This window comes from Brassica napus, chromosome C4, assembly GCF_020379485.1.
Source record: "Brassica napus cultivar Da-Ae chromosome C4, Da-Ae, whole genome shotgun sequence".
Lineage (NCBI taxonomy): Eukaryota > Viridiplantae > Streptophyta > Magnoliopsida > Brassicales > Brassicaceae > Brassica > Brassica napus.
In genome coordinates this window covers 42,614,844-42,632,780 of record NC_063447.1, presented here as the reverse complement: position 1 = coordinate 42,632,780, position 17,937 = coordinate 42,614,844, and the positions used below count along the sequence as shown (strand labels likewise).

At 32.3% G+C, this 17,937-nt stretch overlaps 1 protein-coding gene across 2 annotated transcripts; it reads right to left on the bottom strand.

Annotated features, from left to right (window-relative positions):
* Nucleotides 1-5,919: 5,919 nt before the first annotated feature.
* On the bottom strand, nucleotides 5,920-7,105 carry LOC106444895 (ribulose bisphosphate carboxylase small subunit, chloroplastic 2-like). Of its 2 annotated transcripts, none has more exons than XM_048754766.1 (3): nucleotides 6,715-7,105; nucleotides 6,406-6,540; nucleotides 5,920-6,315 (listed from the first exon to the last, which is right to left on the bottom strand). In XM_048754766.1, exons 1-3 carry the CDS (start codon nucleotides 6,883-6,885, stop codon nucleotides 6,076-6,078), a joined length of 546 nt encoding a protein of 181 aa, XP_048610723.1. In that variant the 5' UTR covers nucleotides 6,886-7,105; the 3' UTR covers nucleotides 5,920-6,075. The 2 variants fall into 2 exon arrangements, with proteins under 2 accessions (XP_048610723.1, XP_048610724.1); XM_048754767.1 differs by having other exon boundaries at nucleotides 6,204-6,315; nucleotides 6,413-6,540; nucleotides 6,715-7,003.
* Between the last annotated feature and the right edge of the window lie 10,832 nt (nucleotides 7,106-17,937).

Here is a 17,937-nt window from a genome sequence, read left to right as displayed (position 1 = left end):
TTATATGAATTAATTTCGCTTAATTTGATTAGGTTCATTATTAAATTCACAATTGAAATTACTATACGAAATGTACTTGAATTATACATGTATGTCGTACTAATTAACTTATGAGTAATGAGACTACTGTAATGGTCATGTCCATACTCAAACGAACAAAAACAAAAGAATAGTGGGTCCGATTGGTAAGTTAAAACCGTATAAAAACTGTTACTTAATAGTTAAAAACTATAAACTAAATCAATAAAAGTGGTACCAAAACACTAAATGTAACGTTTTTAGGTAATGCTTTGTGCATCTATCTGTGATGGGTAACTTCCTGCAGATTCAGGTAGTTCGGTTCGACTAAAATCTTGTCGAACATAAAAAAAGTTCAGTTCAGTTTGGTATTTGGGTAGTTAGGTTTTTAAAATTTTACCGAAACTAACTAAAGTTTTTGATTCTGATTATATTTCGGTTAAAAATTTGGGTAAAATTGGTTAATTCGGTTAATTCTGTTAGTCTGGTTAATTTGGTCCAATATTTTGGTTAATTCTATTAGTTCGGTTCAAAATTTTGAGTAATTTTAGGTTGCTTGGTTACTTCGATTCGAAATTTTGGTTAGCTAGGTTAGTTCGGATTGAAATTTGGGAACAAATTTTTTTTTTTGAAACCGATCTAACCGATTACCGAACTGAACGAGCCAAAAACCAATTTTTTTTTATAAACCTGCTGAACCGAGCCGAACTTCTCAACCAAATGAAATTTTGGATGCCTTTATTGCAATGATACAAGATTACCAATTATATTTATCTCTGGTCAGATAGTGCTGTATTTTTATGTTTTTTTTAATGAATGTAAATTTTATTAATCCAAAAAATTATCCTTACATCAAAAGCAATGTTTTATAAGATTAAGTTTGGGTTAAATCTAAGATTAGTTTTTAGATTTTTGAGTTACTATTTGATGTATAATGTATTACATTTGAGTTACAATTTTGAGGTATTCCTTTGGTAAAATTGACAAATTAAGTGGTAATTCAACATAAAAAAAACCATGTGTTAAGATTTGAGTTAGTATGTTTTTTTGGTTTTCAACTAAAAACTCACGTTCATTTTTGGCTATATTAAACAGTTTGTTTTCTAAATTCATTTAATAGTTATATATGTTTACACTCGCTGGATTAGAGAGAGAGAGAGAGAGGGGAATGAGGAAGAAGAAGAAGAAGGCAAATATGTTTTTTTATATAAAACATTTATGACGGAAAAGGGTCGTCAGAATTCCATCAAAATATTTTGGTATTTGGCAGTTCACGAAAATTTTGGCTGTTCCTTTTCCCAGGTACATTAAAATTCCGACGAAATTACAATGACCCTATATTTTTCGTCGAACTTTTTGTTAATTGGTCAACTGACCAAGTCGGAAACAAGAATATGCTATATTCGTCAGAAGTTTTTCAGAAAAATACTTTTAAAATTCTGACGAATATAGCATATTCTCTGCATGCTTTTCAATTGGTTGAAAAATAGATCCATCGGAATTTTGCCAGTATATTCCAATGAATTTACAATGAAAATGAGAGGGGGTTTCAAAACAATTGAAATTTGACCCACAATAAACTCTTATAACTTTTTGATAACTTAGAAGGAGTTATCTGCATGTTTAAGTATATAATTGTTTATACGAGATCATATTACAAATAATTGATATTGTAAGTTGGATTCTCGAAATATGTTTTTTAAGTATATAAATGCTTATGGGAGATATTACATATCCGCGGATATATTTGTAGAGGATTTTATAACTTGTAAAAATGGAATGCTTTTTAACTCACATCCTATTAGACACTTAATATGTGTTTTTGACCTCATAGGTATCCGGTTTTACATTAATATTAACTGAATCATATCGAAAACATTTATTCGCTGGAATTCCATCGGAATATTCCGACAGAATTCCGACGACATTGGTCAATTCCGTTGGTATAATTCCGATGGAAATGAAACCCCAAACCGAAACCCCAATATAAGTGTTTTCATTGGAATTCTGTTGGAATATACCGACAGAATACCAACAAAATAAAGAAATTTTTGAATATTAAATAATTTTCGAATACATTGTAAATTTCTTAAGTCCAACAACCAAAAAAATACAACTATTTTATTCAACTCCAACAACCAATAAATAAAAAAACTACACAATTGAAAGTTAAATATATGATTACAGATTTTCTAAATACGTTAATCTACCCAAAATCCGAAGAATAATCAGACGGACATGAATCCGAATCTTCGTCAAACTCTCCAACCTCAGCATCTGACTTGAAGTGTACAACAGCATCATTTCCAAACTCGGTAAAATCGACAACGAGTTAAAATTTTCTAATCTTCAACTAGACTTACGCTGATTCTAGAGTTTGGTTGCAATGTGTCATGATCAGAACTTCCAAATATAATCTTGATTATTGAAGTTTTGAACACTTATGGTATTCTTTGTTTTTTCCTAGAGTTTGAAACTGAATACAACATAGAGTAAGGAGTGAACTCTGGGACTCATTTGGTGCTAAAAAGACAATATTTCAAGTAATTTGACAGTTTGTGTTCTTCTTGTTTAAGACTTAAGTATTTTTTGTTTCTGGTGTGATTTGAAAACTTTGTTTCATGGAGCTATGTTTGTTTCATTTTCTGTGTTGGAAAATTATATTTTATTTCCTGGCTTGTTTTGCTTTGACACTTTGATTAATGAGTCTGGTTTCATTTAACATTTCATTTTCTAGAGTTTTTTTTTTTGGTTAATCAGATGTCGTTTGGGTAACAAGTCTAGTTTCAGTTTTTAGTTAAATAGGGTAATATTTAACCGAACCAAAATTTACCCATTTTTGGGTTATATATGGTTAGTTTCATCAAAAAATTTGACCGATTCGAAACTGAACCATACGTCGACCAAACACTATTTGGATACAGTTTTCAAATAACCAAACTACTCGGAACCGACCCGATTACCCAAAATCTCAGGCCTATCGGAAAATCGTTTTGATACCAATTGAAAGTGTGAATGAGGCTAGAGTAAAGTGCCGAAAACATTATTTTCCAGTTTACTAGAATAAAAACAAATACAACTAATTTGTAAACCCGTAAATAAAGTGCAATCCTCCTAAAATGCCGTTGTTTTCTATTGCAAGAACTCATTAGGATAACCTAATCGTAATCTAAAAATCCCCAAGAGCCTAGAATTCAATTCTAGAATTCTCTCAAAGTTTGTTAGCACCTAGCGGGCAGCAATGACACCAAACGATCGATCACACAAGCACACAAATCTCTATCGGTTTTCTTATTCTCCAAAGTCCATTATTCTTTATAAGGCTCATGCTCCTTGTATAGAAAACCTAAACCTGCATCACAAGTTCTTCCCAGAAATTTTTTCTTATTTTTAAATTATATTTCTTTTTTCCTTCAAACAAACTTCTATTTTACAGTAAATATTCAGTTGTTAAAAGGTCTTGTTTATGTAGATGTTCTAGTTCACATTTGCAACGCAGCAATGTTTTACTTAACTACAATTAAGAATTAAGAAATATATATATATGTGTGTATCTCTTATATATTAAAAGAAAAACATTACAACATTTGAGGTATACACATATCATCACCATAATAAGTTTCAGAATCCTAAAAAAACAGATTGGTTCATCTAAATATATAATAAGTTTTTTATTAAATTAATCATAATTCATCATTAATATTCATCATTCTTTCCTTAAATAAAAATTACAAAATTTTCTAATGTGGCTAAAGTATATATGAAAATTAATAATACAGATTTAATAAAAATCATTGTATCATCTATCATATTTGTTTAATTTCAAATTATTAAAATAAATTAAACGACCACATTAACCATATAATAAAAATTTAGATTTTTCTGTATATGTTATATATTTTTTTTAAAACGACCATCAATTATTAAAACTGTCAAAACTCTCACATTCAAATTATTGTGATCCATTGTTTAAGATTTTTCCTATGATAAGATACAAATGCTTACAAAATAATTTAATTAAAAAATCTGATTTAATAAATATTAAGATTAAAAAATATATATATTAATATCTTTTAAATTAAACTATATAACATATAGAATACATAAATATTTTAATTTTGAAATTTGTTTTGAATTTTTTTTTCTTGATAAATATTTGAACAACTATTGACAAATTAATATTTAAACTTAAAATATTTCATTGATTTTTTTAAAAAATATATAAATTAATAAAATTATTAATTTCAGAGTGAAAATTTTGTTATCAACGATTTAAAGTTTTTGGTTATAAAAATATACAAATGATCAAAAAACCTTATGAGTAAAAACATCATTTAATAGATATCAATATTAAAAATAAATTATATATATATATATATATATGTTATTATCATTTTTTTTGGACATTGATACTGGTGAAAAAAAGGGCAGAGCGAGTGAAAAAAAAAAGCAGAGTCGTCGTCTTTTCACCTTCTCCGGCCGCGGCCTCTCGCCGTTGGTTCCGTGAGAAGGTGGTTGCATGTTTCTTCTAGTTTTATTCTCTTTTTAGTTTTCGATGGTCTCAAATCTGAATAGAAGCTTCATGTCTTCGGATTGAAGTGAAGAGATTCAGATCTGGACGCAACAGACATCGATCTTGTCAGATCTATGGCCTGTGGTGGTTGGCTAGTGGTTACCGGCTGTATGGAGAAGAATCGTGTTAAGTAAGGCTTGGGTGGCCTTGCTGTGGTGTGGAGGCGCGTAGAAGGCGCGTGCTGAGCCCTTTCAAAGTCCAGTGGCGAGTTTAAGTTGGAATTGGAGGAGGTCAGTGGAGTACAGGCGTAGAGGAGGAGGAGGAGGCGCAGTCTACAGCAACGGTTATCTATTAGCTAACAGTCCGGTTTGTTTCTTGTATGAATGGGTTTGAGTCTCGTCTAGATGTTTGTAGTCATCTGCCTTTATGGTCTGTGTCTTCTAGTTTATGTGTTGTTTTCTATATTTTAATCTTTGGCTCCAGATAGTATTGTTTACTATGCTGGCTACTGGCTCCGGAAGAATCTTTGTCTTGCCGGCTTAATGTAACCTTTGTTCAAGTTTCAATATTAATCCAACAGATGACAAAAAAAAATGTTATTATCATTTAAAAATTGAATTATATATCATATAAAATAGAAAGTGATTGTTTTGGTTAATATAATTTATTATACCAGTTTAATTATATACATAATAGTTAATGAATTTTTATTTATTCTTTATTATTTCTTAAAAGGTAAAAGAACATATAATACATAATATATATATTATAATGTTCATCTTCCGCAAGGCGCAGATTTTCACTTAGTATTTGTTAAATATTATGATAAATTCTTATCCACATGCCCTATCTTATGTATGCACACCGTCCACAAATGTGTCCATCAAAGATTTCAAGTGGACCATCCTTTCCCCCAGTGGTTAACAATGTGTGTGGGTATTATAGAAAAGTAGAAAATTTATTATCTTTTTCCTTCAAAAGAATTAACAAAAATAAGAACAAAGATATCTAGGAAGTAGTTTATATATATATATAATACATGTATCTTATTTTCAATGTACCAGTAGTGTGTACAAAAGATCTCATAAAGTCCACGTAATAAGTGTTAAATATCAAATGATGACTATTTTATGAATGAATTGTAATCTATATTAAATATACATAAACCCGTATATGATACTATTGTGAATGTGACGATAAAAAGATAAAATGATTGTTATTTGAATCTTTGATGACCTAACTAACTTCATCTGAAATTATATTCCTAGGTACTGCTGTTTTCCTATTCTACAAAATATACCACTAACATTATCTAACCTGTTTTGTTAAGTTATTTTGACTGTTTTCCTATCCCAATAAGAGTTGAAAACCTAATAGCCATCGGAAAGTAACCAAGACGAAGAAGCAATATAGAGATTACATGTTCACAATCACACATTTGACAATCCGATATAGAATGTCTGAGAAACAGAAAACCAAAGGGAAAAGAAACAGACAATTCGAAATGAAATGAGCAGAGATTATTATGTGAATGTCATAGCAAATTAAGCACCGGTGAAGCTTGGTGGTTTGTAGGCGATGAAACTGATGCACTGAACCTGACGGTTGTTGTCAAATCCGATGATCCTGATGAAAGCGTTAGGGTACTCCGTTTTGCATTCTTGGACTTCCTTCAACACTTGAGCAGAGTCAGTGCATCCGAACAAGGGAAGCTTCCACATTGTCCAGTAACGTCCATCATAGTATCCGGGTGTGCTTCCGTGCTCACGGTACACAAATCCATGCTATACAAACATGAGAGTACCATTCATAATAAGAATTCACATGGTCTAATAAAGGATGTTTAGATCCAAAAATTATTTTTTCTTTATTACCTCCAACTCGAATTCAACACAAGGAATCCACTTGTTGCGGAGAAGGTAGTCAACTTCCTTACCCAATTCAACTTCGGTAAGGTCAGGAAGGTAAGAGAGGGTCTCAAACTTCTTCTTTCCAACTGGTGGCCACACCTACAAATTAAATCACATTTCCAGTTGGTGAATACTAAGTCAAGTTTGTATATATTGTTTTGGACATTTATTGATCCAAGGTACGTTATATACATTTTTCAATGGGATTCATGTTCGAATGCACCAGTTGCGTGTAATAAAGGACATGCCTGCAATTATTCTAGTGATATTTACCTTCATGCAGCTAACTCTTCCTCCGTTGCTTGCAATGGAAGTAATGTCGTTGTTTGCTTTGCGGGTGACTGGGAATGCAGCGGATGACTTCAAGCCGGTGAATGGAGCGACCATGGTGGCTTGAGCCGGTGAGGTAACCACAGCAGCGGAGGAAAGCATAGAGGAAGCCATTACTACTTCTTCTTCTTCTTCTTTTCTCTTAACTTACTTGTTTGTCTATAGCTTTGGTTATCTATTATATATAACGAGAACCGCAAGAGGAAAAGGCCCTAATAACCAGAGGGTCCAGATTTCATGATAACGTCGTTAACTGCCACATGATTAAAGAAAGGTGTTAAGACCCTTATCGATACTGACCACTATGTTAAGGCCACGTGGCAGAAGTGCTATTATCTTATCTTGCATTAAAATGTATGAATGTGTATATATGGTTACTGATTTACTGCTGGCCTCCACTTGAGGCGATGCTTTTGGTTCCTTGCACTACAAGAAAACACACCGAATTCCGACGGAGGTTCCGACGGACACCAAGGTCGTCGGAAATTTGTGACGGAATACTGACAAATTTCCGACCAAATCCAAAAAAATTAAGTCGTCGGAATTCCGTCGGCCATTTCCGACGGAATTCCGACCAAATTTGGTTCGTCGGAATTTTCCGACGACTTTTCGACGACATTCCGATAAAAAATGTAACCGTTGTAGTCGTCGGAAGTTCGTCGGTATATTCCGACGAATTTCCGACGACATTCCGATTAAGAGCAAAGTCGTCGGAATTCCATCGGAAAATACCGACGGAATTCCGACGAACTATGAGATTGGACAATTCCGACGGAATTCCGACGGACTGCTTACATCCGTCGGAAAGTCATCGGAGGTCCGTAAGCAATTTCCTATAAATATAACCCCTCTTCATTCATCTCATTCACACTTCATTCTCTCTTCATTCTCTTTAGTCATAACAATTCCGTGAAAATCATGTCTTCAGAAGTTTATTATCGTTCGTGGATGGATAAACCTCATTTGGATCCGAACACCAATTTGCTTACGGAAGAATACGTTCAAGGGATTGGAGAATTCATGAGGCTTGTTCAACAGCAACCGGATGCAAAAAGTGGTATGTTAAGATGTCCCTGCTCTTCTTGCAATAATAATAAGGTTATAAAAGAATTTGATGTTTGGACTCATTTGTATATGAAAGGGTTTTCACGTAATTATAAAGTTTGGTACCTTCATGGGGAAACTGGTTATGAATATGGTAGTACTAGCGAACCTCAGCCTGTTAGTGAATCTCAGCCTGATATTAGGTTAGAAGAATCTAGAACGGATATAGATTATGGTGTAGGTACTGAGCAGATGGTACATGATCATTATAGAGGGGAAGAACCAAACCCCGAGTCTAGGAGTTTTTTTGACATGTTGGATGCAGGAAAACAACCTTTGTATCAAAATTGTAGAGATGGTCATTCAGTCTTATCATCTGCAACTAGATTAATGGGTATTAAGACAGACTATAATTTGGCTGAAGAATGTATGGATGCGATTACTGATTTTGTCAAAGGTATTCTACCTGAGGATAACCTTGCACCGGGTTCATACTACGAGGTTCAGAAACTTGTTGCAGGTCTTCAACTACCGTATGAAGTGATAGATGTATGTATTGACAACTGCATGATCTACTGGAGAGCGGATGAGACACGGAATCACTACAAGAAAACAGGGGGATTCTGATGGCCGAAATCGTCGGAAATTCGTCGGAATAGACCGATTCCGACGAATTTCTGACGAACCCGTCCGTCGGTATCGTTTCGTCGGAAAAAAAAAATTCGTCGGAATTTCGTCAGAACTTCCGACGACTTTCTGACGAATACTGAGAAACGTCATTCTGACGAACTTCCGACGATATTACGATGCGGATACACGAGACCAGAGTTCATCGGAAAAACTACGAACCGACGGAGAACATTCCTCGGACACTTTCGACGCAGAGTGTTCCTCGGTACATTCCGACGGACAACGGTCGTCGGTATATTCCGACGACCGTTGTCCGTCGGTAAATTCCGACGAACAAGGTTCGTCGGTAAATTCCGACGGATATGTTCGTCGGTAAATTCCGACGACCACTCCGTCGGTATATACCCATTTTTTTTTTCAAATTAATTTTGCATTTTTATATATTTTTTGATATTAATAATTTAAAAGTAATAATATTATAAAATTTCAATTCATAAAAACCGAAATAGGAAAAAAACATTCATAAAGTTTAAAATTCATACAAACCGAAAAAAAAAAAACATTCCGAAAGTTTTAAAAAGCCGAAATAAACTAAGATGAACTCGAAGACATCAAACGATCTAGCTTCTGCATAATCTCGGTGTTGAACTTCTTCTGGGATGCCAACTCAGCAAGGATAGTGGCATTCTCCGAACGGATAGTGGCATTCTCGGAAAGGATAGTGGTGTTCTGCTCCTCCAATGCCCCAATCCGTTCATCTTTGTCATGTAGCTCCTCGAGAATCATGGGATCGGCATACGGAGCTTGTGAAGAAGATGCCGGATACGAAGAAGCACGACGGGCCAACCCAACTAAACGGCCTCCTTTCCTTTTAGGAACCGCCTACAAAAATATTTAAAGTAAGTAAATAGGGACAAGTAAGTAATCGACATTATTAAAAAAATATACTGATAAAAAAATTACCTTTTCAACCATCTCATTTATTTGCAATAGAGACAGGTTGGTTGAAGCTCCCGTGGAGTCGCCGTCATCAGAGAGAGGCTGAGATTGGGAAACTATTTCAGCTTCCACCAAATCAACTACACCTCTGATCACGGGGTCCTGAATTTGACCCGTCGTCTTGTTAGTGTGAGCCACCTTAATGAGTTGTAGACGATCAACGGGATTACCGTCATTTGCTTCGATCTAAAAAAATCGCCATTATTAGCCAAGAAATATATAAAATATTTATTTAAAAAATATAAAGATAAATAATAATAAAAAACTTACAAGTTCATCCTCCTTAGTAGACATAGAGCAAGCGCCGAGGTTGTGCACATACATACCTTTCCCGCCACGATCGCTCTTCCGGTTCCTAGAGTTCCTAGAAGACGTCTCTGCAGTTTCTTCCTTCTCCCAATGAGCTATCAACTGCTCCCACACCGACCCGCTGATGAACCGTGGCTTCTTGTTCTTCTGCCAAACTGTCTTCCACGAGTTTATCTGCTTTGTGTAAGAGTCCATGGCCTTTTCGTTGAATTTCTTACGGACTGATTCCGTAAGATCGGAGTGCCAGTTGAACTCTTGCTACAAAAAACAAACACAATTTAATAAGTAAATATATTTAAAAAATGTTCAAACTTTAAAAAATGAAGAGTTACTATACCGCGAACTGACGAAACCACAACTCTCGTTCGTCGGAAGGGATCACACTCCACTTTGGATATCCAAAACGGAGCATGGAGTACATCATCTGGTTGATGCTCCGGCTAATGCCATTTTTCGACTTGGTGAACCTTTAAAAAAAAATACAAGTTAGCAAGTTAATTAAAGGAAAAAATATAACGGTACAAATTAAAAAAATACTAACCAAGTGCTATGGCCTCGTTGTGGGTTGGGTTGGAGAAACGGGAGATGCTCTCGACCTGGTTGTTGAACCAATAGATGAACCGGCATGACCCCCGGATCCTGTTGAGCAGCAGCGTGAGGGGCAGCGTGAGGGGCTGAGGGAGCTGGAGCGGGAATATATGCGGGAACCGAGTCATGAGACGATCCCGATGCACGGGAACTGCTCACCGAACTACGTCGAAGACGGGCTGCAGGGCGGGCTTCATCCTCGGCCCTAAAAAAAAAATTTACCCATCAAACATATTTTCAAATCATTTATATTTTTAATGTTTTCATTTATATATTTACAAAAGGTTTTATAAACGTTTAAAAAAAACTATTAAACCTTTTATATATATATATATATATGTATACAAAATTATAAAAAAATTATAAATATAGAAAAATGTTGTTAAAAATTTATAAATGAAGAAAAATGTTGTTAAATATTTATATATTTTTTTTAAAAAACGTTTTATTATACATAGTTTATTAGTGAAAACTTATAAAAACTTATAAAAAATTTTAAAATTTTTGTTATACATGATTTACATATATATATATATATATATATGTATACAAAATTATAAAAAATTTATAAATATAGAAAAAATGTTGTTAAATATTTTTAAAAAATATTAAAAACGTTTAAAAATAAAAAAAAACGTTTTAAAAAATCAAAAAACGTTTTTAAAAATCAAAAAACGTTTTAAAAAATCAAAAAACGTTTTTAAAAATCAAAAAACGTTTTTAAAAAATCAAAAAACGTTTTTAAAAATCAAAAAACGTTTTTAAAAATCAAAAAATGTTCCAAAAAAAACTAAAACAACAATCCAAACAACATTCCTAACTTATATATCCTAAACTATCCATTCAATCCTAAAATTTTCAATCAAACAACCTAAAATCCGAGATCAACTTCCAAAACCCTAAACAATTGATAAAAAAGAAGGTTTGAGATGATTCTTACATGATTTGGGGTTTGGGGAAGAGATATGAGGGTGGGGAGAGGAATCGCCGGTGAAGAGAGGCGGAGAAAGGCCGGAATCGCCGGAGAGGGGGAGAAATCGCCGGAGGGTTTCGTGAGAAAGAGAGGCCGCGGAGATAAGGAAGAAGGAAGAAGAAGGGTTTTTATTTCCGAGGATTCCGACGGACACGGGTTCGTCGGTATTCCGTCGGTATAATTAAAATATACCAAATGTCGATTCGCGAAAATTTTCAAGCGGTTTGGTTCTCCCGGGCTAATTGAAATTCCGACGGAATGTGTCCGTCAGTATTTTCCGACGGACACATGTCGTCGGTATATTCCGACGGAATTCCGACGACTTAGTGTTTAGGGTGTTGATTTCAAGTTTCTAAATGCAAAATCCAAATCTTTGATAATATATATAGTATTTGCATAAAGATTTAAAATCAAAAAATGTTTTATAACACGATTTTACACAACAACATTTTTTGTAGTGTAAGCTTATATAAATATGATTGTATAAGTATATAATGTTAAGATGAGATGTTATGAAAACAATGATATGCATACATAAATATTTTAATGAGTTGTTATATTTGAACGGTTGCTATCTAATACTATACTAAACACTTATTATGTGTTATTTTCATAGTTTTGGCATCTAAATTTATAGATTTTTATGATTGAAACTTTATAGAAAAAAGGTCGTCGGTATTTTCCGACGAAATACCGACGACCTTTCCAATTTTCAATGAAACCCGTTGTCGTCGCTATATCGTCGGTATATTGCGAGGGATTTCCGACGGACCATTAAAAAAAAAAAAAAAAAAAAAACTAATCAGAATCTTCTGATTCTTCATCAAACTCCCCAACCTCGGCTTCCGGCTCTGAATGTACGACAGCATCATCTCCAAACACAGTCAAATTCTCAACGAGTTGAATTGAGAGAAACAAAAACTCTCGTCGCATGCACAAGCTCGGCCGTAAGTTGTACGGTGTCACAATAACTGGCCATAGAGAATACCGCCTTCCATGCTTTCCAAATGGGCTGAAACCATCAGTAGATAATCCAAGATAAACATTTCTTCTCTCTTCCGCAAATTCTGGATATGTTGACTGGAAATGTTTCCAAGCCTTTGCATCTGAAGGATGTCTAATCTCACCATTTGTGGAATGCTCTGCATGCCATCTCATTGCTTTTGCTGTGCGCTCACACTGATACAACCTCTTCAATCTTTCCGTCAAAGGCAAATACCACATTCTTTTGAATGGGATCGGAACTCTTCCCCTCGTCTCCTGATAACGAGGTTTCCCACAAAATTTGCATACATAATTGGGAGACGACAAATCAGACACATGACCAAATCTTTAATGTTAGTGGAACTCCTAATTATTCGCTTAGTTTGATTCAGTTAATTAATAAGATCACATTTAGTAACTATTACTACAAGTTATGAGCTACTTAGTTGTGAGCAATGAGTACACTGTTAACGCTAACGTCGATAAACGAAGAAGGGAAACAATACTATATAGTGGGTCCGATTGGTAACTGAACACGGTAGTTAAACTGTATGCAACCATGAATTTAACACGGCCATATGAAATATGATAATCAATGTTTTAGATCCAGAGTAAAAGATGAATTCATAAACCATGCTATTTTATTGTCTACCCACTTTTTAAACTTGGGTATTAGCAGCAATACCTTCTTACCCAATGGTATTCCCTATTTCATGTGTATATATCCAGAAATGGATAGAAACACTTACTTATAGATATTTTGTATATCTGAAAAGCGCAAAATGATAAATTGTTCAAAGGAATTAACAGGCATTCCGTAGACACTATTAGGCATGCCGAAATGGAAGACCAAGCTTGCTTTGAGGCTAATATCAAAAAGGTGAAGGAACCTGAGGAACGACATAGTCTATCATCTATCCGAGCCATAAGCATAAGCTTACATGAAATTTGTATGGTTTATAAATCATGGACTCATGAATAACTCTTTATTGGTTTTGGATGGGCTTAGACAAATTCGACATGAAAAATTCAACTTTGAGGAGCTAAAAATCAGACGAGAAGTGTGTTACCGATACATTTAGAGCTTATGGCCATTTCTTGGGCTATCGAATGCATGTTACAAATGTTGTTGTGCCAATACTTTAGTACAAATTGCAAGGACCTCGTCTCGATGATACAAGATTTATAAGCAGGGCCAAACTTTCCAATGGAGATAAAAAAACTTTCAAGATTGAAGAGTAGATTTTTGTAGACTTGTTTATTGTTTATCATCCTTTTTCTAAAAACAAATAATCAGACTCATTAGCTAAGATAACTAAATCTTATGTAACATTTATCCCTAATAGACCAAGCTTGCTTTGAGGCTAATATCAAAAAGGTGAAGGAACCTGAGGAACTACATAGTCCATCATCTATCCGAGTCATCAGCATAAGCTTACATGAAATTTGTATGGTCTATAAATCATGGACTCATGAATAACTCTTTATTGGTTTTGTATGGGCTTAGACAAATTCGACATGAAAAAATCAACTTTGAGGAGCTAAAAATCAGACGAGAAGTGTGTTACCGATACATTTAGAGCTTATGGCCATTTCTTGGGCTATCGAATGCATGTTACAAATGTTGTTGTGCCAACACTTTAGTACAAATTGCAAGGACCTCGTTTCGATGATACAAGATTTATAAGCAGGGCCAAACTTTTCAATGGAGATAAAAAAATTTTCAAGATTGAAGAGTAGATTTTTGTAGACTTGTTTATTGTTTATCATCCTTTTTCTTAAAACAAATAAGCAGACTCATTAGCTAAGATAGCAAGAAAATATCACAGATATTTGTATTTTATTGGTTCTTATATTTTGTATAGTTACCTAAACCACCTTAATTTTAAGTACTAGATCAGCCGTTTGAAATTAAAAATGGTTGTTAAACTGTTTAATGAAAAAGTGAAATTGGTACAAAAAAACTAATACAGTAGAAACTCTATAAATTAATAAACGCAGTAAATTAATAATTTTTTCAATCCCGAATTGAGATGATTCAAAATATGATACAAATCAATAAAATAATAAGATAATATTTTTTAAAAAAATCTTATGTAAATATATGGTCCTATAAAATCATAAATTAATATTTTATATATATATATATATATATATATTTCATATAAATACAAACAAAAGATAATATTGTTTAATTTATATTAACAATAGAATTCATCTCTATTTTTTCTTAACCTTCAATATACTTTTGATAATATTTAGTAAAAATATATCTATAAAAATTTAGACAATAGAAAAAAATCGATTTTCTAAAATTTAATTAATATATAAACAGTAAAATCTAGAAAGGAAAGTTTTATAAATCAATAAATATATATATTAATAACTCTATAAATTAATAAAATATCATAATATTAACATTATTAATTTATGGAGTTTTTCTTGTATTGTTAGATACACTGCATACTGTATTTACCTTCTTCATTGTTCTATTACTAAATATATTATGGTCGTATATAATATTTATCATTTAAATCTATACAGTATATGGTTTTACTAAATATATAATAATAAAATAGTTATAGTATATTTTATAATAATTTTAGATCTTTAATATATAAAAATAATTACTTTTCACCCTTTTCATACTAAACACAAACATTAATATTAATTCTCACCAATATGAATAACCTGACTCACTAAAATATCCATTTATTTGGTAAATTCTCAACAACAAAAAAACTGTTATAGCTTACTCCATCACGTCTAGGGTCTGACTGGTTCAAACACAGCGGTTGCGGTCGTGGAAATTTGCGAATGCGGGTGGTTGCGGTTTCTAGCGGTTTTAAGAGATTTGTATGATTGGTTTTGTGGTTAAAAATTGGCACGTTTGCAGGATAGTTATGTCTGGTTAACTACCAAATGCAGCAGCGGTTAAATAATAAATTAACAATATTTATATTTTTTATAATTATAAAAATATAATCATAATATTATAATAAATATAAAAATTATATTTAGAAAGTTATAGTTTTAAACGTCTTAAAATTATAAAATAAATTATTTATTTTTTTATAATATTAATTGAAATGTATAGATATATTTTATTCTTTTTATAATTCCAATTTAAATTTTTTATTGAATATTTTTATTTTTGTATTTATATTATTTTAAAAAGAAAAAAATATTCTCCCGCAACCGCAAACGCTAGCGGGAACCAGCTATTGAATTATGAGGTTTAAAACGGTTTGAAGCGGTTTGAGTGATTGTTGCAAAACGCCAACAACCGCTACCAACCGCAAAAGCTGCATTCATTGTACAACCGACAATGTTATATGTTTGATGAAAATCTATGTCTAATTGTTTCACCTGAGTCATTCTATAAAAATTCACACATGGTCGAGTTTACTTGCAAAATTTTGAAGATCTCTTTTTAACTTTTTTTTCTTTAGTTGTTTAACAAATTATTTTTTTGGGAATTGAAATTTGGATATACCGGTGGAAAAACGTTAATGAATCATTAGTCAAATTACTGGAATAAGACGCTTCCACCGGTCAAACCATCTTGTCCTACATTTTTTTAAATTTGTAGAGATGCTCTTATTTATATATAATTTAGTTTATTTCAAATGCACGCAATAATAAACTATTCAAAAGTGTGTAATTTGGCTTTTTTAGCTTAGGTTTTCATTTTTTTCTTAACAAATATATTATCTTTATGAAAAACAGTGTTTACGGTTGAGAATTTGTTTTCTATTTTCTGAGTGTCAAAAACATGGAACCGCTATATTTGGAAAAATATATTATATACTATTTCTATTGGTTTTTCTATGATTTTGATGTAGCCGTTCTATACCTTTTTGAAGAAAATGTTTTTTGGAATTTCTTCAGAACAAGTATAAATACTGATAAGGTGATTGACGCAATGTCATTGCAGGCGAAGGGAATTCCTTTTAACCTACCAGACAATGCCCTAATGCAGAGCAAAAGGAACAAGATCTGTATCATGGGTAAAACCTTAAATCCAGAGAGCCAGAAGATTAGTGATCTGATTATGGACAAGCCAAGGAAGTGACGAGTTTATGACAGAGTAAGAGAGATTGGAAGATCACTTGGAGGAATTGAGCTTCATACTGTTTTTTTTTTCTCAGGGTTGAGAATGCTTGATGTAGGTGGCCTATATGATCTTCTACTTCCAGAAAGTTGACGAGCATATCGTGCATGTAAACTTCTATGCTCTGTCTGGTATGTTATGCAAACGATCATGTTTATCAGTTTATAATAAGTGGAGCCGGCATTCTTTAAGCGAAAATTCATAACCTTGCAGTAATAAATTGCCTTCTGACATCATAAAGAACGTTTTCTCATGATCGTCTGGATACTTGAGTATTTAGTTTTATCCGGAGAAAGCGTCCATAAAGATATCAGCTAGTATTATATTGTTGCGTCATACTGTTGCGTCGAGCTTGTCGATGTGAGACAAATATTGCTTGTAATACTTTTTCATATATGTTTTATTATTTATAGTTTTGTAATTCTTATTAACTTCAAACAATCTTAAGGACTATAATTGCAAATAATTTCTTTAAAAAAAATATTTAAAGTTTTATCATGGGTGAAAGTCACCATTAAACCTCAAATTTAAAGTTCACCAAACTTTAAAAGTAAAATTGCTCTTAGAAATGCTTTTAGTCAAATACAGTAAGTTTTGGGTTTGAAAGTTTAGAAAAACTTAGGGTATCCTATTGGTAATTTACTCATTTATTAACATCTGTAACAGTAACCAATTGAGGCAAGGACAGAAAAACCAAATGAAATGAGCATTGCGTTGTCACCGACATCTCATGCTTCGTGTTCTAAGTGTATCTCCAAAAAGATTCTTTATTATATAGTTTTGCAAACTCTATATTTGAAGTTTGAAGGTGTTCTTCTCCAAAAGCAAAACTTCAAATTTAACTTTAAAATTATTTGTAAATTATACTATACTCCTTATATTTGTCATAATTAATATAAATCCATAAAACTTTTATAGTTAGCCAGCATATATATAATAATATTATAGTAATTTTAATTAATAAAATCTTACAACAAAAAATATAAAATTATAAATAGAAATACATAATTAAATATTAAAATACAAGAAAAATACCATATTATTACATAAAATTATTTTTTTAATGCTCTATTTTCGGTTACACAAAATTTGTTTGGACAATATTTTAGAAGTTCCGGAGAAAATTTACTAGACTATTAGTATTGTTGTAATATTTAAATTTGTGTAATAATCATGGTCATGTATCTTCATAAAAAAAATTCTATTAAATTTCTTTTGAAATATTCTTGTTGTCTAATTCTACTTTTAAAATATTATAAATCTTAGTTTAATTTTTTTTAAGTGTAAAATTTAAATTTTATAAATATAATTTGAAATATTTAAAATATATAAAAGTTTTAAAGATTAAAAATATGAAAGAGAAAATACTTAAAAATAATAAATGTGAAGTATAATCTTATATGTATATAAAGAAATGTTTGTGTCTCTCCTATGAAGACACGTCATTAACTAGAAGAACCAGGGCTTGACACATGTCCTTTTCCCTTGTGAGATTTGTTTCGTTTTCGTTTTGATTTTAATTTGT

Bases quoted from the DNA above. Each gene is read 5' to 3' on its own strand.
- LOC106444895 (XM_048754766.1), bottom strand. From the start codon at position 6,885: ATGGCTTCCTCTATGCTTTCCTCCGCTGCTGTGGTTACCTCACCGGCT. The intron at 6,541-6,714 runs GTAAATATCACT...TTTAATTTGTAG, and splicing joins GAAGAGTTAGCTGCATGAAG to GTGTGGCCACCAGTTGGAAA. The intron at 6,316-6,405 runs GTAATAAAGAAA...ATGTTTGTATAG, and splicing joins GTGTTGAATTCGAGTTGGAG to CATGGATTTGTGTACCGTGA.